The sequence below is a fragment of the Marmota monax genome, unplaced genomic scaffold, assembly GCF_021218885.2.
Source record: "Marmota monax isolate L192 unplaced genomic scaffold, Marmota_monax_Labrador192_F-V1.1 WCK01_AAM20220418_F8-fsc00027, whole genome shotgun sequence".
Lineage (NCBI taxonomy): Eukaryota > Metazoa > Chordata > Mammalia > Rodentia > Sciuridae > Marmota > Marmota monax.
Genome location: NW_026694617.1, coordinates 6,410,817 through 6,434,710, shown reverse-complemented (window position 1 = coordinate 6,434,710; position 23,894 = coordinate 6,410,817). Strand labels below are relative to the sequence as shown.

The 23,894-nt window shown below is 39.6% G+C and overlaps 1 protein-coding gene, 1 long non-coding RNA gene and 1 other non-coding gene across 16 annotated transcripts in view; 1 reads left to right on the top strand and 2 right to left on the bottom strand.

The window, feature by feature from the left end:
• Positions 1–23,894, bottom strand: part of St7 (suppression of tumorigenicity 7) — a 269,462-nt gene that overhangs the window by 8,788 nt on the left and 236,780 nt on the right. For 11 of the 13 annotated variants that reach the window (XM_046422419.2, XM_046422411.2, XM_046422420.2 and 8 more), the window contains 2 exons: positions 11,791–11,941; positions 2,247–2,339 (listed from right to left, as the gene is read on the bottom strand). In XM_046422419.2, coding sequence (XP_046278375.1) covers positions 2,247–2,339; positions 11,791–11,941 — 244 coding nt within the window. The remainder of the gene's footprint in view (positions 1–2,246; positions 2,340–11,790; positions 11,942–23,894) is intronic. The other 2 variants (XM_058572121.1, XM_058572122.1) reach the window with 1 other exon arrangement.
• LOC124077879 (uncharacterized) lies at positions 5,605–14,776 on the top strand. 2 transcript variants are annotated; one of them, XR_006846753.2, is made up of 3 exons: positions 5,605–5,788; positions 12,382–12,580; positions 12,781–14,776. It is a non-coding gene; the product is annotated as an uncharacterized LOC124077879 (long non-coding RNA). The 2 variants fall into 2 exon arrangements; XR_006846756.2 differs by having other exon boundaries at positions 5,611–5,788; positions 12,382–12,473.
• Positions 9,369–9,441, bottom strand: Trnag-ccc (transfer RNA glycine (anticodon CCC)). Its single transcript has one exon. It is a non-coding gene; the product is annotated as a tRNA-Gly (tRNA).

The following is a 23,894-nucleotide window of genomic DNA, read 5'->3' as shown; positions in this document are numbered from 1 at the left end:
TTTATCTTGTACTTTTCCTGGCACACTCTAAGTATGTCAGTGGAGAGTGCTGCCCTGATAGACACTTAGCAAGGACCTCACACACTGGCCTGTTCAACCTGCAAGGGGTGAGAGTCAAGGTTGCTAGGGTTATCTGACACAACCATAGAAGACTCCTGATTAATATACTTAGAACAATCACCGGAAAAAGAAAAAAAAAAAAAAGCAAAACTGGTGTTCTTTAGAGTATCTTCATAACTTTTAAACTTCAAACACTATGTTTGAGGAAAACCAAACAGTTGTACAAAAGCCAAGAGAACCGACTCCCTCTTTCTACTCATTATGTGACGGCCTGTGACTGTCTGCATGGTGCAGTGCTGACCAGGGGAGGTATGGGCTATCTGCACGGAGGAGGAAGAACCAGCTGCCAGGGACCCTGGTGGAGGGGGCTGGGGAACTGCAGGTGAACAACACTGCCCTCTAACCAAAAGGTTCCAAGTGGTCCATTCCCAGGGATATAGAGATCTAAAGGCCATTCCTTGACCATTAGGCAGTTGCTACTCAGAGTCCTCAGCCACACTGCTAAAAACTGAGGGTAGAGAGGATCAGGGAGGGACAAAGCACAGACAAGCATGCCTACCTGCATCTAGGTGGGTCAATCTGCTGGGATTCAAATATAGGGTAGAGGTGCACTTAGGGCCTAATGTGGCAATATTTTACTTATAATGTGCAAAACATGGGTATCATTTAAAATAAACAGCCCTCTTCCTATCCTCATCCTCAAAATTCAGCCCAAAGAAGATTTTGGAGGGAGACCAGACTTGAACTATGGCATTCAATTTAATAAATGTGAGCCATAATTTTCTATTTAAGGCTTATAAAGACCATCCCTATAAAGTTTCTTTTAAGAACTATAATCTTATTCTAATAGCTAATCCATCCCCATGGAAACTTAATTGGGCTCAATTAAAACATTAAAAAACATTGTACTTTTCAGAAAACCATCTTTTTTAGCAGAAAATGTAAACTTTAACAAGGATCTCCCTAAAGAGGGGAGTCAAAAGGTAAACTGTGGGCCCACAGCAGGGGATTTCTGAAATCAAATCTAATGTTGGGTGAAGCACCAGACACTTCTTACAATAAAACTTGGACAATGAGAAACACATCACTAACATCTCCAAATTCCCTAAGGAACAAATCTCACATTGGATCTGGCTGGCGAGGAAACATGTGGGGCCCTCCTGCCACTTCATTCTTGTAGCAACCACCATGTAGGAGATACATAGCTGGCATTTGAAAACTGACTGCACACCAGAGCTCCACAGCTACACCATTCCTCTGGGCAAGTGTCTATTTGTGTCATAATTATAATATACTGGCATAACCAGGATTGGTACAAGAGAGAAGGTGGCAGCAGAAAGGACAGAGAAGAGAGAAGAGCCAAAATTTGGAGATTATTATCCGAGGGGGAAAAATATGTCCTAAGTCAGGGCCACATAAAGAGCCTGGACATGATCTTTGTACACAGTATGATTTGATAATAACTATTTAGCTTGGATTGTCAAAACAATGCTGTATTACAGTAAACCAAAATAATACTTTCCACATGTGGTGTGGGTCATTAGCCTGCTGGCTTGTAAGGCACTCGAGGGCAGGGTTTTCCTTGTGTGCTTTCATACAGTGTTGAGGCTGCACGTGTGCCCTGCACATGTTAGCCAATTCATTCCATGCAATCCACGAGGTGCTCGCGGGAAATCCCTCTGGCCAAGAGCATTGCATCATCTCGGAAAGCACACCGCCCTGCCACCCAACTCCGCCTCTGGTGGTAGTGCCAGCATCCAAGGGCTGCCCTCCCATCCACAGCTCATCTGCAGCTCCTTCTGAAGTCATCCCTTCCTCTTCCATCTCTAGCCTGCGCAGACCACTCTGACCTGTGCCATGATGGACCAGCACAGTGGGTCTTGGTCCCACCCAGGAGTTCTCTGTGCTCAGACCAATCTGCACATGATGCCTTCTCTTCTACATTTCAGTACTTTGGCGTCTATCCCTTTGATGACTGTGGAGAGACTTTGAGAGGCAGGAAGTCCAACCCACTCACATAATTCACTTTAATATATATGCTATCGAACAAGGCCAAGGGTTGGGAGAAAAGTAATAAAAAACAAAGAACATTATAAACATTTATCATTCCCACTTCTTCCCATCCCCACCTTTGGTCACACCACCTTCCCTGGCTGAAGAGAGGATTACAAAGAGGTGAAACTTACAGGGTAGCAGCTCCCGGTCTGCTGTTTCTGTGCAGATTGGGTATGGATAGAATAGGTGCCCCTTCTCCAAGGGATAAGGGATCATCCGAAAAGCTGAAAAGAAGAGACAATATGTTAGTTTAATGTTTGTCTCATAACTTCCCAGCTTCAAAAAGGACTTTTGAGCATTTTTAAAATGGGAACACTCCTACAGGGAAGGCAAGACTTACCAAACTCTGAGTCATGTGCCAGATAAAATGTCAGAGATACACTATGATGTATTACTCACACATTAATCTTACACTATATATTCTGGGCAAACATCACAGAACAGGGTGGGGAGAGAGGTGCAGTGGGGGTAGGGAAGCCATCAATATCAATGCCTAGGGTCACATCATCTTTAAAATATTATAAAAATGTTTATAAGCACTAATTCAATATAGCTCAGCCAATGGTAATAATGCAAACCTGGATTGAAATGCTTCCCCTAGAAGCAAATGTAGATTGACTTGTTGGAGCTTGTTACAGATGTACAAGTATGAAAGGCATTCTACCATGTCTATTTAAAAAATATGTCTAAGTGGATTAGAATTCCAACCAAGAGGGATAAAAACAAAAATCTAAAAATACATGACTTGGGAAGTATTTCTAAACTTTATGAAACTTTTAAATCTTCAATATCATGTGGGGAAAAATGTATCTGGAGAGATTGATTATCTGTATTTTGATGAAGTCAGGCCACCTAAATTCTGCTTTTGTGGCATCAGATGACATTAGGCCTCACACTGAATTATGGCTTTCCAATCAATCTATCCTTTCCCATTATCGAGTGTGTTATTCTCCCTGTTACAATGTCATCAGCATGTTAGTCTCACTGTTCCTATGAACATGGAGGTATTTTTTCTTTAACAGATGTCCTTTAACTCCAGCACATGGTAGATGTATAACATAAAAGCTGTACCCTACTCTCAGGATGTCAGATAACAATCCTGGCCTTCATGTGTGTCAGAGAGGAATGGTGGCAATATAGCAATATTTTTTGTTTCAAATGCCACATTTTAAGGAATTGTAGTTGTAGCTACATCCTCAGCTGTGTAATTACGAAAGCCTTCTTAAAATGCTGTCAATGTACATATTTATCTTTTGCATACTTATTTCAAACAGGAATCAGAAACAAAGAATGTTCTCCCTCACAAGAAATGACAAGGTCCCATTGTAACCAGCATCAGTGCACATATGGTATTTATTCTGGTGTCTGAATATTATTTAAAAGTAAAAACATTATGTATGTGATTCCAGCATTTGGAATGCAGTCAATCTACACCACAGTGGTATCACTGTGAGGTTACAGAACATTGCCACGGAGAATATAAATCACTATAAATGTGGGATTAGAGCTGAGCCAGTTTGCTGGCAGTTTGCTGAGGTAAAAATGTTATCAATTTTCCTCTCATAACAGAAACCTCTTAAACAGAGATTAAAACATTAAAAACACCCCAGACTTTAACTCTTCTTAAAATGAAGGGCTCAGCCTCGTTCAATCAGAACTTTCCTTTCACACAAACAAAGATGACTTTTGCCCATTAGAACAAGCAAGAGAAGAGGTTCCTTGCACAGGTTGTTAATATAGAATGATCATTTGAAGGAACTGGCATCTCTCTCAATAGAACCAGGCTTTCAAGAAGATGAAAACAAACCAAAACAAAACCCAAAAAACCAAAAAACCTTTTAGTGACTTTTATAGCGTAAGCTAAAAATCTCTTCTGGGAAGCACAGCTTTTACATTTAAACTATAGTACAGCAGGATCTTAATACAATTTCCCATAAATGATGGCTTCTCTGAAAGCATCCAAAAAATGTGGAAAAACCTACAAGGAAGTTTTTTAAAATCCAGATTCTCCATGTGTAACCAGGCTGCTATAATTAAAGAATCTTTTCAGGTTCATATGATATAAATAAACCCTTAGTTTGCAAAGTGGCTATAAATTTGAATGTTAAATTTTATTCAAAATTGAAGTCAGTTTGTACTTCAGGGAACAATTTTTTAAATGAAATATAGGAGCACAAGATCTTAAGAGTGTTCAACCATAGAAATCTAATGGTTGGCTGGTGTCTTTCAGCCAAATGCTAAATGACTTTTTTTCTCCAGTACTTGGTGTGCATACAGAATTTTGTGCATTGATTTAGTCTTTATCTTCTTCTAATTGGTTCTCATCTTTTTTGGAGAGTGGAGGTATTGATCATATATATAATTCAAAGAATAATGAATATCCATCCATCCATCCATCCATCCATCCATCCATCCATCTACATGGCCTGCATTACGCTTCTACTCCCATGATCATAAAGATGTTTATGGTGCTCTTAAGATCTCTTTCTTATGTCAGTTGTCATTTACATTGATTTCATAAAATAATATTAAGGCTTTTGGCTTCACTAAACAAAAGCAAATACAATTTGTGCTTGCAATTCTATCCTTTACCCACCCTGCTGTGCAGGGTCCAACAAAGTGTGAGATAAGCAAGGGAGGTCTGGAGAGAGCCAGGAAGAGGCACTGCAAAAGCTCTGCCAGCCTCACCTCCCACTGCCTGGTCCTTTTCACAGTAAAGACATGCAACGGTTCCATGAGAGCCTCGTGGCTTTAGCCAAAAGTGTAGAAACTTTGCAAGTGCAGGAATTAAGAACACACTGATTTGGTGGTGTAAATAAGAATGACAAAAGGTCATTTGAACAGATCTGTTCTATAAATGACTTCAGACCTCCTAAAAATCTTTGAGAAAAGCCACACTTCAGAGAAACTACAAATACGCATGTATTTGGTTTAAAACAAAACAAAAACATCAAGGCTGTTCCAAGTTGATACAGGGCATATGGATGTCACTTCTGCATTTTCCTTTGTGTGCCATCCTCTCCTCCTATGTTGATCTCAGTTAAAGGGTTCAAATGAAGCTGAGATTTAGTTAATGAACACGTACTGTCCTCCACAATCAAGTCTGAGGCATGACACTGCTTTCTTCCATCCTTGACTAAATACATTTTCTAGGCTCCAAGCTTTTCAGTGCTGTCCCAATCAGAGGTTGTCTACCAATACCAGTGAGGGAATCAATAGAACCAAAGAACCGACAGATGGATGGATATGTGAACAAATTAATGACCTCTCACCCTACCCATCATGTGGATGGGAATATAAGGTAAATTTTTGAACGTTTGTATATGTTACCTTGTCAAAGAGGATCTTAGAGAATTTTATACAGATTATTTGGAATAGAGAAAACTGAGTTTGAGTCCCAGTTCTACCTCTTATAATTGGTCACTTATCAAAATGTGAGTGCCTTCTTATGTAACTACACACAGAGAGCCAAGAACACCCTGTCCCTGCACTCACAGAGTTCACGCCTGAGTGCGGGAACTTGTTCCAATAAACTTCCAAGTAAATGCTACAGTTCCCATTGTGCTGAGGGCCCTGAAGAGGGACAGGCTGTGTGGCGCGTGTCTACATGGGAGCAACAGAGTGACATCTACAGGAACAGGACCTGACTCCACCAAAAAGTGCATGGCTCTAGGTGGGTCATTAATTGTTTCCTGTCTGTCTCTTCAGCTGTAAAATGAAAACACCACAGTCCTCACAAGTCTGGCAAATGAACTGAGGACAACAGCAGAGACGAGGTGGCTATACACAGTGCCTGGATGTGCAGCAAAGATGAGGCTTCTCTTTACCTTCCCTTCTCTACTAAACATAAAGTTTCTGTTTTCTGTGTTCAGTCACACTTGTTAATAAATAAAGATTCTGCTTGTTTGTTGACAATTATATGTACAAATGGTAGAAGAGAAAATTATCATCATTGATGTTCTGCTTTTGACTGCAATGCAAATAACAACCATGAAGGCCAACTGTTTTCATGAGGCATTTTGGTGCAGAAGTGAGGAAAAGTCAAAAGTCAAAAGCCTGATTTGTGATCCACAGTCTTTCACTTAAAAAGTGGAAGAAAACAGCCTTGGGAAAAGAATTTTTCCTTAGTTGGATTTAATGGTGCTCCATCCTAATTTTGAAGAAAAATTCTATGGTTTGATAGTGGACTTGCTAATCTTGTTAGTACCCCTCAGCTCTTTAACCCTCTGTTCCTACTTTCATGTTAGTACTGCATGTATCCACACTATCTCACTCTCTCTCTCCCCCCATACACACACACACACACACACACACACTTGTTTGTATGCACATGCACATGCGTGTGTGTACACATGTTAGTGTTTCTCACAAAGCATTTCAGAGTCTTTGTTGTCTTCCTATCCCCAAACACAATGCCTGACACATAAATGAAATAAATATTTGCTCAATAAGGAATGAATAAATTAATATACAATCAGGAAAATACCAAAGTCTCTTTAAAAGTTCAGGTAAAGCCAGGCACAGAAGCATTCACCTGCCTGCAGTTCCACCTACTGGGGAGACTAAGGCATGAGGATTGCTTGAGCCCAGAAGTTGAGGGTCAGCCTAGGCAACAGGGAGATCCTATCTCTTAAGAAAAATAAAAAAACAAATAAACAACTCAGGTATCTGAATACATTCAGTTTTGGAGGCTGTCATGCTTACTGAGACAACCAGAAACCTCTTATTGTCAATATCTCTTATCCAATCAAGTTGACAATTCAGATTAACCATCACACTGACAAAAGGGAAGGAGCAAGCTGGTTGTGCTGGGCAGTGGGTGGGGAACTGGCTCAGGGTAAGCTAGCCGTGACCATTCATTCTTCCTCCCAAATTATAAAGTGTACAATGGATCTATTATGCTCCTCTTGAATCTACTGGGGGGCAGAGTGGGTCCTCTCTTTAGTAGTCCAAAAGGTGCCAGCCTTATGGAGGAAAGGTTTGCTTGGAGGAAATGCTTAAGAACCACATGTTACAGTGAGGGGTATTTGCCATTAGGTTCAAAGAGAATAAATTAGAATCACAATCTCATCACAAAATCATCTTCAACAATGGGCCATTTTCCCCTCTCAAAGGAAATACCCTGCCTTAGTCCCCCTAAAAAACACCATCTTCAAATCTTATACATTATTTAGTGGATATTTAGTGGATTCTTGGTGGGGGGACTTCAAAAAGAAAATAATTGGTTAAGTGAAAAAAAGAAAGAAACAAAGGCTAAGTGATTTACCCCATGGCATACTAGTCTTCTGATATATAGAATGAGAAAATTAAAGTTCACAGTTGTGGTCAGGAGATGACCTGGCTTTATAAAATAAATAGAGTCAAAATAGAGCCTTGAAAAGATGACAGTAGGAGGGAGATAAGAGCACATCAGTATTTAATACAGGTGAAGCAGAAGATGTGCCATTTAAAACAGGACCCCATAAGGAGCAATACCATTGTAAATAAACTGAGTTGAAATGAGACCCTTCATTCATATATGTTTTTTATATTCAGCTCATACTGGCAGGGGTGCGTGTGTTTGAGGATAACCAGAACCTGCAGTGTTTAAAATAAGCATAATTCAGATAAGGTGGCAGCTGTGTAATAATCCAAGAAACATTTTATAAAATCTTATAAATTAAAACTTTCCCCTTTCTTAATTATCTTGACTTTGAGGAACATATTGTGTAATTTCAGGGGCTGGTACAGTGATGAATCAAACATTTTGGAAACCTTTGAAATGCTGATGTATTTGTGATTGAGGATTCAGGATTTTTTTTCTTTAATTACCATATGTTTCAAACCCAAACAATCTCTGTTATACATTAGCAAGACTTTGGGGTTTTATCAAAAATAGGAGTTTTTTAGCTTGATTGATGGAAAACTCACTTAATTACACAGGATGACTAATGCTCTAACATAATAAATTCATTAACAAGCAAGAAACAAAACAACAAAAAACCCCACCACTACCTCTTAACCAACACTTTTAACGGACTGACTTTTTAAAAATTTCCAAAGAATAATCTAATAATGATTTTTTAATGTTGAATCTGCTGAAATTGGGCAATATTATCCTTCTCCCTATATTCTCTTTCTAATGAAAAATGGAAGTTGGGTGAGAGTTGAGGAATGGCTTTGAATTTCAGAATGAAGAAAAATATGATTCAGAGGACAAAACCTAGCTGATGAGGCTGAGATGTCAAGAGGCACCACCAAGTGGTGCGCTGGGAGAAGTGCGCCTCTTGGGCTCAGGCTCAGGATGCAGGCCAGGCCTGCAGACCTCCTGAGAGGGAGCTGGGGCAACTACTTTGAAGCCACCAAACTGGAGTGGGATAGGCATTAAATGTCATCAGTGCTTTATGGTTTCCCAAAATTAGGTAAGTTAAGTAAATACTACTAAAGCAACTGAGTCAGAATTCTAATCCAAGTCCTCTAATTTAAAATACAGAACTCTGAACCTCTAATGTAATTCAGAATGAACACAGATCTAGAAGTGAGGTCAAGAGATTGCAGACAATTGTCTGGAGCTTGAGTGGTAATTCTTTCTTCTAAACTGCATGGCAAAAATGCCACAATGAGGTATATTGATTTATACAATTACTGTGTTAAGACTTAAAAAAAATTACTGACTACAAAAAAATTGCATGGCAGACCTATAGCTTTTTTTTTTTCATAGTAACCAAGAGCACTTGTAATGAAAGATTATATTTCTAAAACTATAAAAATTATATTTCTAAGCATATATGTGTGTGTATATATTATATATATATATGCTTGTTGAAAATACATATGCTTGTTGTAGGCAATTTGAAAGGTACAAATATTAAGGAAAAAAAAAATCTTATCCACAACTCAGTAGTAACCACTTAAGACAGTTAAGTGTATTTATTTCCAGTCTCTTTCCTTTGTTTATACATATGTATTATTTATTTTATAAAATTTTGTCTCATTCTATATTGAAATGTTTAACTTAATATCAAACAAGAAAATATAATTTTATACAGAATGGTTAACTTTCTAAACACTAGAAGGGAACCAGCTGTCAGAAATATGCCCTAGACTGTAAGTAGTGATGTAAATTTAAATTGTGGGCTTTCTAGCAACTATCTCAGAATTGGCTGATCTTTGTATCCTTAACCTATTCAATGCAATGAAGGAAAAGTGAACCTGGGTTTACCTACTGGCCCTACCAACAGGACTTCAAGACCTTCAACAAGTGACTTTTTTTTTGGTGATGCTGGGGATTGAACTCAGGGCCTTGTGCATGGGAGGCAAGCACTCTACCAACTGAGCTATATCCCCAGCCTCAAATCACTCATCTCAATGATTCTTCTGCTTCTGAGAAACTGAGGTTGACATTTCTGTCCTGCCTAACTTAGAAGACTATCAGGAAGGGTAGGTGAAATGATGCAAATGCAAATCCTCTATAAATCACCCAGTTATACAAATGCTGCTTCAGTGTACATCCTCTGAAGCATTTAGCACATGGTAGGCATTCTCATGGTTCTCATTCTGAAGTCAGATGTCCTGGAAATCTTTGAAAACTGGCAGTTAACTGATTTTGGGTGGGATCACAGCTACCTGATTTTCACAGGAACTTTTTATTGATAAAGATCAAAGGTCAAATTTCCTTTTCCTATAGGTATGGTTTTCTTGACATACAGCTTATGCCTACAAGTTCGCCCCCCTCTTTTTATCCTAATAAAGCATTCTGCCAGTCTAAATTGAGGCAATCACACCTCCCTGATAGTATTCCTCTGCTTGATTTTGCAGATCCCTATGTCTATTCACATTTCCCTCAGTGTCACTATCATTCCCAGTTGATCCAGAGCACCTCCCCATCATTATTGGGTTACTAATTTACAAAGAGAATTTTCAGTTATTCCCCATAGGACTTTAATTTTTTATGATGATATCATTCCTAATACCATATCTTTATCACACCTTGCCTCACCCCTCTTTGGGCTCTTTTTACAGGGTTAAATCTAATCAATCAGATCAAATGCCAATCTCTAAATATGTTCTTATTTGGTAGACCAATTTCTCTATTTATCTTTTCCACAACTAACACTAGATAAGCCTTCTTGTATTCAAAACTGCTGAGCTTTTCAGGAGCTTTCTCATGTTTTGATAAAAAAATTCTTTTGTCCTCTTTGGTTAGAACACCTTAAGTGCAGCAAGGAGCCCAAGCCAGAGGGGATTGTGCATGTACCCACACACTTTTGGTGGAGTGTGCTGTTGTACATATCCAAATATGATTACTGGTGCTGACAAGATTACCTGAGTATGTTATTACACTTACCAAGTAGGGGTGGCAACATTGGTAAACTCAACATCCATCAGGTTATAAATAGTAAAATACATAAGTGAACCCACTATTAATTCTCTAAAGAAATATGTCAAAACCACTAAATAAAAAACTTTCAATCTGCTTTGAGTCCCATCTCTCCAAAACTTATTTTTACTCAATCCCATTTTTCTCCCTGCTACCTCCCTTCCTACATCAAGATGGATTCTAGCTGGGCTATGGAAGGGCAGGAAAAGGAAGAAGATTATCAAAATGAAAATGGAAGCAGAAAAGATAAACAGACTGAAAAAGATTAAAAAGACACTTGTTTGTGAGGCAGATCAGAGCAGGGGTGAACTAGGGAAAAATTATCAAAAGATTCTAATATTTATCATTTTGTTTTCCTATGAGAGAAAAAAAATCATGGTACATGTTGTACTTGTTTTGCTTAAATTGATATTAGCAGAATTTTAATGTACATGTTGTCTAATAATCTTAGGGCTTTTCCTAAATTTACATTCTCCCAAACAGCCCCATTTATGACCATTTCTTCACTTTGTGTCCTTGCTTACATTACTGTCCTGGTCCATCAAGGCTCAGTCCAAATATCATCTGATTCATAAGGTTACCCATGGCTGCTCCACCCTGGAGAAATCACCAGGCAGCTGCCACCTGCTGCTGGTCATTCCTCCCAACTCAACTACACACTTCTCCAGGACAAAGAGACTGTTTAACCTGCCAACAGAGCCTCCTCTCCTTACACAGAATGATAATATCTGTAGGGAGCTTGTACTCAGACATATTTATTCCCCCACCAACATACCAGGAATATATTTATTATAACAATGCAACACTTCCCACCACACACCAGAGTCCAGCAGCCTCTGCTCTTGTTCCAAAACATACCTGCCTTGCCCTTGCAGATGGCCAGCCTAGCTACAGTGTAGAACTACTGTGGCTTTTATCCACCTCTCCTAGAAAAACCATCAAGAAATGGTAATCAGAGTCTAGCACAAGGCCTAATTCCATGCTAAAGATTTTATGATGTTAAGGAAATGTCCAAGTCTCCTAAGAAAGTTTTTAGGATAGTAGACTGGTTCTCCAGAACAGTCCAGATCTATTCAATCTATTGTATAAATTTGCCTTTCCAAGTCTGAAGAGTTATGTCATTGTTTGATGACACATACCCACCACTACTAGAGAACTGGAGCACCTAAGTAATTAACTGTCTTAGTGATGGGCCTTCATAGAAAACAGAGCAAGACATGCAAATCCTCATTATTCATTAGGAACACTTGGGGCAAAAACAGTTTTAGCACTTTTTCATGTTCTTAAAAAATGTTTCAAAGAAAGAAATTACTTACTGCCTTCCCACGTACAATGCAAAAGATTCAAAGCCCCTTCCACCCTCTTCCAGTGGGCGAGATGAAAGAATGCATATGCTATTGCTTCACTGTCTCCTCTCTTCAGGATATGTTCTGGGGGCAGGATTAAACTTTTCATTTCTAGTAGGTACTGAAATAAAAAAGTCAGGAGACAGATGTGTTAATACATAGTAATTTGGAATTCAATATTGAAATAGGTTGATTTCCCCAAAGCCACCATTTATAAGCATTTCATCAAACCTGCAATCTCATTACTACATTTGAAGGCAATTACTAAAACATCCAGCAATTCAAGGTTTGCTGACAGATGATTAGCCTTGTACTAGTTTCCTACAGTGAAGATCAGAGGCTTTCAGGCTAAGATACTCTAATCAAAGAAATAAATACAGACTCAAACAGCATAAAGGAAAATGTAGAAGACACAATAATTTGGTATAATTTTGTAACCAGAATGAAAATATATAAAATGGACACATGAAGGTCATGGAGTTGTATGACTCATCAACAGCTCTAGAGATTGGGATTGACTAATACTGCCCATTATTTTTTTATTTTTTATTTTCTGTACAGATATGCCAAAGAGAAGGACTCTGTTCTTTGAAAACAGCCATCCATACCTGCTGAGATACAGGAGAGAGGAAGGGTGGCGGCCCGAGGGAAAGGTGCAGTAGACCCTAGACTGTGATGTTCTTTTAGATCCTCTCCTAAAGACTGGAGGGGTCTCAGCTTATACTTCTTCATTCCTATTTTCTACCAAGGAGGTGAGAAGGTAGGGAAAGAATGGGTATGAACTGGTATTCTTCCTGGGGGCTGAGAGAAGACTGAATTGCCATTTTTATTCTTTTGTATTTATTCTAGCATTGAAAAGGAAGCAAATTTAGGATATTTTGTATTTGCAAATGTAAACTACTCATCTGGCTGGCATCCTCCTGGTGCTGCATTCTTTTGTATTTTCTTTCCCTGATCCAGCCCCAAAACATCATGGCATGAATCTATGACCACCTCAGACAACCACCACTAGGCTTTAAAAAGGAGATCAGCAGACCACAGCGGAATCTGCTTAATTAACATGAGACAAATTCAACTAAAGGAAATGCCACAAAAGATATTTGAATTTTTTAATGTCAGAATCAATTGTCTGGATTTTTTTCTTTTCTTTCTTTCTTTCTTTCTTTCTTTCTTTCTTTCTTTCTTTCTTTCTTTCTTTTTTTGTCAATAGAAATTTATAAAAGAAGGATAGAGTAGAAGTGTAGAAGAGTCTTGATATGTGGAATGGGGATTATGATTCTACTATCAGCATTTTGTTGTCAACTAGCTGGGGATTTACACCCTTCGGGCATCACCCAGTTGCCTTTAAGCTTCCTCTCCTGTTGGCACATGTAGAGACTGTATAGGCCAGCAGGAGCTGCGAGGACATATTTGGACTTCTTGGCCAGCAATGGAAACATTTAAAATCTTGATCTGATATTACGAGAAACCTCTAAGCCTCTGGCCTCAAAGAAGAAAGATGAGGAAAGTAGGAGAAAGTTACCCAGAAAGAATCAAGAGAACAGTAATATGGCTGTCACCCCTAGTGGGTAGCTGGGATAGAAAATCCTCCTAGACAGAAAGACTTCACTACAGTGACTGCTTTCCAGGATGGTCCATGAGAGGAATTTATCATTTTGATGACAACTCCTCATAGTATGTGTTCCAAAACCTTTGGGTCATTTTCCTTTTTTGACAAACCATTGCTTTCTTTCTGTATCTTGTTTTAAAATAGTACAGGACAAAAATCTTTTGGGAAATGTAATCGTAAGAGAGTTACCTAGCAGCAATCAAACTAGAACTGTATTTACAATGAATATCAATTACAATATAAATATAAATGGTAAAGTTTATGCTCAGAGATACCTGGCCATCTTCTTGTGATTTTGTTGCCTTAAAAGAAGCCATTATAATCTATATTGCTACTGTCAATGATGGTCTTAAAAGAGTTCAAGGCTATGAGTCATGAGAAAGATATATAACTTGAAAGTACTATAAATTGTATTAACTGTTTTGAGTAAGTTAGAGAATGAAGATCACTTGGTTACCCTTAATAACAGAAAAACACATGAGAAGGAAAATTTCTTGTCTAATTAGAGCCCCAAATAACATTTAGATCTGTTTCTAATATTTTAATTATCTATAGCTACCCTGCCTATCAAATAAACAACCTTTAAAATAAGGATTATGCTGTATGAATTTTGAAACAAACCAAATATGAAAACAATTAGCTCAAGTGTCCCAAATGTACTGAAATCTCTTCAAGGCCCCTGAGAATCAGATGAGATTGACAGAAAAGGGGAAAGTAGAATGCCTTTTATTGCTATGATAAGGAAAGTTTCAAAATTGTTTCATTAGGTATTTTTTCTCTTGGTCTAAAGAACTTTGAGAAACAGAGGCAACTTGAAAATGGGCCTGGTATTCAAACACATCTGTGGGTTGCAAACAAACTAAGAGGAGGTAGAACAGGGAAAACTTTGTGGAGACAGGGTTCAGAAAATTACTGATGCAGGGAGACTCTAGATCTGCACTGTCTCTGTTCTATATGGTAGTTTCTATCTATCATGTGTGGCCACTTAAACTAAAATCACACAAAACTTTTAAAATTCAGTCTTCCATCTCACTAACCATTCTTCATGTCTTCATGGGCTGCAGTTGGTAAATGACCACTGTATTGGACAATAGGGATCATTTCCCCTATTATGTAAAGTTCTTTTGGATAGCACTCCTGTAGACATTGGTTCCCAATCTTCAAATAACTGAACCTATTTTTAACATGAAAAAAGTGTACAGATTCCCATGATGGGACTTTGAGTGTAGCATCTACTAGTTGAAAAACACACAGTATGACAATAGCTACAATAAGGGTAACAAAACAAAAATCCATTTAAAAGCATTGCTGAGCACCAGAGCCTCTACAGACATTTGAAAAATAGTGGTGCACGAGACAGAGGGCTCTCTCAGCCGGCAGGCAGAGTGGGCTGCAGATGGCTTCAAGGACATTGTCCATAACCTGAACGCAAGCTGTGAGGTAATGTTTTGCTTCTCTAAGCTCTCTCTGATCTTTGATAAACATGCTTTTATACACTGCCTTATATTACGTCCTCCAAGTCTTTTTCTTGGCTGGATAAAGAACATGAACCTTGTCATCTTCATCTTAGTTTCTCCTACTGCACTTCCTAAAGTACCTTGCACATTGGGGAGTATATTCATATAAAAGGCAAATTAAATTGAAATCTTGCTTCCTAAGAATACTCTGAAAATGAGCATCCCTGACCGTGCCAGCCCACGGAGGCTGACCAAAGCAACTCACCAAGGAAACTTAGCTCTGCTGTCTCATTGTATCTATTTTATGGCTGAAATAGGTTATGCCTATAAAGGAGATTTATACTCCTTTAGAGTTCCAAACAGAATGTTGGCCCTAACCAAAGGATGAAGGCTAATAACAACAATGTGTTATGTTTTTGGCCAAGCTTAAAATGGCTGGCAAGATCAGTTCTCAACATGTGCAACATTTAAATTAGAAAGGCATGGAACAACATTTCACATCCTACTTGTCAAGAGAAAAATAAATGGAAGAGGGCAGATCCCTATCCACAAGTATGCAGAAATCAATTAGAATAACTGTAGCACACAAATCAGAGAACACGCTTTGCCTGTCTGCATTCACGACTTGGCTTCTACTAGCTAAGTGGCATTCTGCACTATCCTGCCGGCAGCCTGCCTCCAACTTCCTTCCCAAATTCTCAATCACGCTGACTGAAGTACAGTGCTTCTAAAGATTTCGGAAGCAACTTTTCAAAATCTATTTGTGTCAGAATCTAGTTCCTTATGCCTAATACAAGAGCATATAAAGCAGGATATACACTGAAGAGCAGAGGCTATGGTCTTACATTTGGAACAGCGACTGCTCACTGTGAGGAAAGCTGTAGAAGAGATGTGGCCCATCAGAGCCTACCCCAGGTGACAGTTAAGGTGTCTTTTGTTAAGGTCTCAAAATTGTAAAATAGTTTGAGTGAAAATGATTCCAAAATTATTCTTCTCAGAGATATTAATGTCCAGGAATTAATTTATGATTTCCAATGCCAATAACAGCACAAGTCATGTGAAAATCATCAGCAATAATACAGCAAACAAAATGTGGAAGATCAGGATAATTAAATTACAGCACATTTAGATGATGGCTATCAAGTTACTCACAAAACCCAGTTGTGGAAAAATATTTGTTAACATGGAGAATGTTCATTATACACTGCTAAAGGAAAAAAATCAAGTGTACTATAAAAAATATAGCAGGTTATTATTTTTGACAATAAAAATGTGTATTGGAAGGCCACAGATCAAAAGTTAATGGTGGCTAAATATTCAATTTTAAGGGAGATTAATTTATTTTGTGTTCTTTCTGTGCTTCCTAAGTTTTCTATAACAAGCACTACTATTTTTCCTCCATGTGTACATGTATATAGGTGTGTATGTATTTTTATGATACAAACCTATTTTCTAGACTTGCATCAAAAACACAATAATTAAACCATACAACCAACAAAAAAGATAACCAGACATAGTAATTTTTTGCACTTGTCAACAACTTGCTTTAACAAAAGATTCTAAATCCAAAAAACACATTTTTAAAAACATCAGTAAAGAGTTCAGAGAACAAAACTAGTGCCATTTGGAAGACAGGCTATATATTCTCAACTTCAATGTTTGCCTACTCCAAAGGCTTAATAAAACGCACAAGTGGAATAAAATAAAAATATCACAAGTAACTGTGGCTCACTCAGCTCATGCTGTGATGGAGTATGAGGTGTATGTCCCAGAGGTCCCAGCCTTCTCACATCTGCCATATTCTACTGTGAACTGCTGTCTGGAATCCTGCTCTATCACATAGCTGTAAGACCCTAGACATGCTACTTAATTTCTTGGCACCTCTGTTTGTTCTTCTGTAAAAATGTGGTAACAAAAACAAACATCTTGTTGGTTCTGATATTGAAGATTACATAATATATGTAAAAATATAAAAAGTACCTGTACTTATGCATTTATGTATTCACTGAATGGTGGCTATTTTTGCTGACATACATACATACATACATACATACATAAATAGAAAAAGAGAACAAAGAAATGCTCATATTATTATTGTAGAGGTGAGTTGTGTTTTTTGCATGTAGGTGCCCCAAAGATAATTGAGTCTTATTTCTACACATGAGCAGTTTTGCCATAATAACAGATTAGTTGAAGGGAACTGACTACAGGAGGTCAACTGGCCAATATGGAAATAAGCATAAGGTGCATCTGAATGACCAAATTAAACCTGGTGATCTGTAGCATTACTCAGGGGCCATATCACCACATACTTGCTTATTCCTGGTTTTCTCATGTATTCATGATTTGAAAAATATGAAAGTGCCCAAAGTATATCCCAAGGAAAGATATTGCAATGCCATGGTGTGGCCCAAGGACAGAAATATGGGGGTCCCTTTAGTGTATCCCCAGAGTATAAATAGGGGAACACCCACAGCTTACCCAAGGACACAGACATGGGAGTATGTAAAATGTATCTAAAGGACACAGATACAAGTGGTTCGGTGTACCCTGAGGACACCACTATGAGAACATGCACACTGTAGCCCAAGGGCAGAAATATGGGATTGCCACAGTGTGCTCCAAGGACACAGACATACAAGCATGCACAACATGCCCCAAGTATATGGATCCAGGAGCACCCACAGGGTACCTAAAGGGCACAGACACGGGCACATGTGGTGTGCCCTCAAGGACACATAAGTGGGAGCACTCAAAATTTATGTCAGGAACATAAATATGCATCAGGTTAAGTCCTACTTTGATGGTTCGTGATCTTTGTGGGAGTGTTGGTGAGGTACAGAAGGAGGAAGAGAGCAAAAACAAGAGTGTGTGTAGTCAAGGAAACAATAAAATTCAACATGATGAGTGCCTGAGGAAGAGTACCTTTAGCAGTTACAAAGCAAATGGAAGGCATTGTGTCTGAGAAGGCTTCACAGGAAAAAAAAAAAAAAAGATACGAGTCAATCCAATTAAATGAACAAGACTTTACCCTGCGAAGATGGGGGAAGGAGCCATCTAAGCAAGAGCAAGGCTCAGCACTGACCCCAAAACTTCAAAAGGCATAATGTGGCTATAATCTGGTGAGCATGAGTAATAGCATGATAGCATCTGCCAACATTGGTTAAGTACTAACATATGCCAAGCATTGCCTCAGTGACTCTGAGAGGAACTGATATTATTCCCATTATGCAGATGGGAAAGTGAAGGTTTGGGGAAGTTAGGTAGATTTCCCTGGGCTGCACAGGGTACAAGTAACAAAAAGCCTTGGAACTCAGGCTTTCTACTCTTCTCCAAGGAAGGGAAACAAGAAAAACAGTCGAAAGGCTTCTGTGACTTGCTCCCTGAGTGTGCCCTTTACCTTGAGTTACTATGTAGTTTTCAAACTTTCAAAGACAGAATAAGTTGTACAAAGGAATTTAAAAGGCTATTAGAGTATGTGAATGTGATAAGAAATAAGACTGGGGTGTGTCCAGGGAGGACTTCAGAAAGGTCTTAGGAGAAACACTGCAGCAGCAATTGGGGAATGAGTTGATGTTCTGTGTGGTTTTGAAAGAAATTAGCGAGTTGTGTGTAAGAGCACCTGCAGGGAAGAGATGGGAATTAGCAAAGCCTTGGAAAGCTCCTGTCACACTCTGGGGAGAGGTGACAAAACCAAGTGGGAGGGGAAGGGACTTCCCAGGACTTAGCACCTGATGTGGGTGAGAGAATCTGGACTCAAGGTGACTGTGAAATTTTTAGCTTAGGAAATCAGAATAACATGAGTTCCTTGGCTGGGATACAGATTCCAGAGGGAAAAGAGGCTTAGCAGCAGGAAGTAACAAGGACAAAGAGCTTGCAGAACATCCCTGGAGAGAAGGTCTGGAGGCAGAAGGTCCAGGACTGTAGCATGAGAGACAGAAGGGAGAGACTCAGATATGGGTGTCTAGGCCAGAGTGGGGAGCGGGACTGTGGGAGCCCACAGGACCACCAAGGAGAGGGGAGCCAAGAGGAGAGGGCTCCTTCTAAGACCAACACGAAGAGGTGGGTAGGAGAGGAAAAGACGCAGGAGGATATTGCCCAGAGCTCAGGAGTGGCACTGAGAAGATGTCATGAAACTGAAATGTCCTCAAGATATGAAGTGGTCAGTGGCTGGGGGTTTGGCAAAGTAGAAGGGCATATGTTCAGCATGAGTGAGCCCCTGGGTTCAATCTCCAAGCAGAAAAACAAAAATAAAATAAAAGTGAGAGTTCAGTCAGACACTATGAAGAGATGAAATAGGATGAGGTTTGAGAAGTTGCCAAAGATGGGGTGGCCTCTGTGAGGATGGACTTGATGAGGGTGATCACGGCAGGAGTGGCATTGTCTTAGGTGACCTTTGCATGGGTACCTTTGATGGGAGCAACCGTAGCACTTTTTGTTAAAGAGACTTAGAAAATTTTTATTCCTGAGAAATGTGACTTATAAACTGGTTTCTGTTCATTTTTCTCTGGGTCATATTTCTTCTACAATACATTCTCCTTACTCTAACCCAAAAAAGCCTTGGAACAAAATATGACTCAATTCACAGAAACTTATATTGAAATAATATTTCTGAAATGTGCCATTGATATACAATATCACAGATAATCTGCCAGGGTATTGTGAATTTCTTCTTCCACGCTTCAAGCATTTTTAAATGCTAAAACCCACTATACATTGTTTCCTAAATTGGATTAAAAAGCAATTTTATACTCTGTCAATCAGCTTTACCAAGATATAAGGGGAGGACTGCTTTAGTGTTTGCATGAAAGAAGAATTTCCATCACTATAACAATGTCCATTCGAATATACAATTACCAAGATGTTTTCCTCCACAAGTCTCTTGAAATCCCCATGAAATTTGAGTCTAGATTAACATTAGATGGGCCTTTTTTTAAAAAAAAAGCAAATTTTTAATGGGAATGCATTTCTGTCATAACATTCTTAATTCTTTCTATTTTCTCATAACTCTTCATACTTCCAGACTTATAATTTAAAAACTAAATATCTATTAGTTTAATTTTCTGACTGGCCCAGGCTGCCTTGCTGGTAAAATGAGTTTCAGGAGTGGGGTGGCCTCCTTCCCCCAGCAACCTCAGGGACTGCTGGGTGGGACCAGTGAGAAGAACACATGGCTCCATGGTTCTGGGATTTTAGTCAAGATTACAACAAAAGCTATCCTTCTGGGTGCTGGGGGGTTTTCTCCTTCACAGCTTCACCCACAACGCCCAGGCACCTCAAGGAGGAGCTGGTCCTGACCCCTCAGCCCTCTTCTCACTGGGGCCTTCTGTTCTATGGGGGTTGGGGCCTTCTGTTCTAGGAGGGTCTCAGAGGATTGTGTTTTTGGTGGACTGTAGACATCTGTTATTTTCTAAACTGTATTCAGAGACACCTTGGATTGTTGGGCGCCATAGTTTGGATGTTAAATGTCTCTCAAAGGCCTACATGTTAAAGGTGTGGTTTCCCAACTCATGGTGCTATTGAGATGTAGTAGAACCTTTAAGAGTTTGGGCCTAGTAGAAGGGAGTTGGATTACCTGGTGCATGTCCTTGAAGGGGTTATTGAGACCCTGGCCCCTTCCTCTCCCTTTGCTTCTTGGCTGCCATGAGGTAAAGCAGCTTCCTCTTCCACATGCTCAAACCACGATGTGCTGACTTACCACACACAGGCCCCAAAACCATGGCCAACTGACCATGGATGGAAACCTCCAAAACTGAGCCAAAATGTTTTTCCTCCTTGTAAGCTGATTATCTCAGGTATTTTGTCAGAGTGATAGAAAGTTTACTACCATACTGGGCTCCCAGATATTTTATGCCAGTTTCAACCAGAGAAGTTCTACTATTATTTGATTTATTTATAAATAAAAGCAGTTCTAGTTTTATTTTAAACTGCTTTTATTTTTATGGGTTTTTAGAATCTAAAAATTACTTTTATTTTTGTGGGTGTTTAGAAGTGAAAACTACTGTGAGTGGTCTAAGCACAAGCTGGACCCCCATTGTCTGTGGGGACTGTGCTGGTAGAGAAGAGGACCTGGTACTTGGGAGCCCTTCATGATGATACTGATTGGGTCAGACTTTCCTATTAGCCAAAAGTCAATTCTGAGAACCACCATGTCCAAGGTTTTCAGAGTTGAGCAAGAGATTTGGGCATTCTGTATACAGTCAGGACACACCCACAGTGCTGCACCCTTGGAGAATATTTGTGCAGCATGCACAGGACCTGGCCTCAGGAAACAAGAGAGTAGCCTGACCATTTACCTGAGCACTGAGTGAGCTGGCTGTCTCCCTTCTACGAGGTCCTGCAGCATGGTGCCTATCTCACAGGGATACTGGCTGGTCTGTCTTCTCAATAACTGGACATTCCTATGGAGTATGGACCACATTGCAATCAGCGTCCCAATGCCTGATGCATCATAGGTACTAAATGTAGTGAATGCACTATTAGAAGGAAAAAAAAGGACACTACTGCAGAATTGGACATCTTTAAAGAATGTGGAAGCTGATGGAAAGCAGCAGGAAGATTATCCCCTCCAGGGGCTGGGGCCGTGGCTCAGCAGTAGCACACTTGCCTGGCATGTGTGAGGCACTGGGTTTGATTTTCAGCACCACATATAAATACATAAATAAACTAAAGTCTATCAACAAATATATATATTCCCTTCCATGAGGAAATAAATTTGTGGAGATGGCTCCTGATTATTCTCTTGGAGGGAAGTGGTACCAGTTAAGTAAAAATAGTTCAAATATGCTATGGTTGATAGGAGACATAGAAAGGTGAGTTAGCTTCCAGCTGAGAGTAGAAAAAGAATTCATGTTCTCTGGTCTTGAGGCCTTTTCCCTCTAATAATAAGAATGGATACCAACTCAGAAAATATACGGACAGGAAGGAAAGGGCTGATGAGTGACTAAGGCTGGAAGACTCCAAAGTCAGTCCTGCTCTGAAAGAAGCATCTGATGACTTTCAGATGGGCCCCTAACTCTCTAAAACTCTAGGCACCTGAAGCCTCTGACCACATAGCTCACACTGGAGGAGATTTCCAAACTACCTCCATCTCTCCCTCTCACCCTGCTCCTCCTGCCCTGAGATTGGCAGGGGAACATCATTCTAACAGCTTAATTCCAACTGGTAGAAGACCTCCTAGGAATAAAACAAATAACTGTTTGTCTTTTTACATGAGCCAAAGAAAGACTGGGGGAAGAGTCAGAACTTAACAGTAACTGGAAACACCTTGCTGGAGGAACTAATCACGATGAGTTCCAGAGTGTGTGTTAGGGTCTACTAAAATTGCTCTACAATCTTCTTACCTAGGAAGGGAAATTAAAGTTACATCATGGAAAGAAAGGCATGGCCTCAGCCTTCAGAGAGGGGAAAATGCTATGGATTGGATATGAAATGTTCTCCAAGGCCCGTGTGCTAAAGACTTGGTTCCCTGGTTTGGTGCTACTGGCAAGTGGTGGAAACTTCAAGAGGTAGGGCCTATTAGGAGGCCTTCAGGTCATTGGGGACATGCCCTTGGAGAGAATATTGAGACTCTGGGCACTTCTTTTTTCTCTTTGGCATCTCGGTCATGAGGTAAATGGTTTTCCCATGTGCTGCCAACCATGATGTGCTACCTTATCATTGGCCCAAATGGAGGAGGGCCAACTGATCATAAATTGAAACTTCCAAAACTGTGAGCCCGATAAACCTTTGTATTTGTTACAGTAACAGAAGGTGACTAACACATAGTAAAAGGGGTAATGAAGGTGAAAAAAGCAGAGATGATTGATTGATTGATTTTAGCAGTACTGACTATTGAACCCAGGGCCTCAAGCATGCTAGGCAAGTGTTCCACCACTGAGCTACATCTGTAGGAAGCAGAGATCCTTCATGCAGCAACCTCATTCATACCTTCAATGGTCTTACAGGCCTGGTCTAACTGAGGAGGTATGGGGAGATAAGCAGAGGAGGAAGGGTCCTGAGATAGGAAAATTTCGTCTTATGCATGAAGTGTGATTCTGGGGTAGAGAACCTGGTGGGAGTAGGGTAGTACCATGCTCAGAACAAGAATATAAACACCAAGCAGAAGTGGGCGCTGTTTAAGCAATGGACTTCCCAAGCAGCTATCAGGTGCTGAATTCCAAAAGATAATAGCTACAGCCAGAACATACTAAGACAAAATCTGGAGACCTGAAGGGACCTGAGATTACTCAAGGTCAGAGGTGCTGTGGTACCAATGTTACATTCTCTGGTTGTCCTTCTGCAGATAAGAGTGGCCCCATAAATACCTGCTAATGCATTTCTAGGAAGCCTCTATTTCCCCTACAGGCTGCAAGCAAAGAACTAGAGCTGAAAGGAAAGGGGAAGAGAGATGACAGCAGGGTGAACACATATTGAGCATGTCCTGGGTACATTACATGAGGTAATTGCATTTACTATCATTTGCACTATGAAACTATTACTTTAATGTATTTTCCTAGTAATGACAGGAATTTTACATAATAGACTTAAGAATTTAGAAAAGAATAAACAAACACCAACAATTTTCCACCTCACTATTAATGACAAATAAATTCAAATTAAAGGAACAAAATTCCATTGTATTTAACAACTTTATAAATGTTTGTTGTTGCTCTTCCTTCTTTTTAAAGCAAATTGCTCAATGTTAGTGATGAAATGGTGAAGGAGTTACCTATTCATGAAAGTGTAAACTGCTACAATTTCTTTCTTTCTCCTTCTTCTCCCTGCCCCACTTTCTCTCTCTCTGGAAAGCAATTTGGAATAAATACGGAGAGCTTAAGAGCCTTAAAGATATTCCACAAGTGTTTCAGTAATGTCTATTCTGCAAATCTACCCTAAGGACACAATCCCAAGGCCTGAAAAATATATATATTTCTGCCCATAGAGGTTTACTTAGAAGTTGACCTGTTGTGTCAACCTGATGTCTATAGTGGAGGACTCCAGAAGTGAATCACTCCTCTTAACAAATG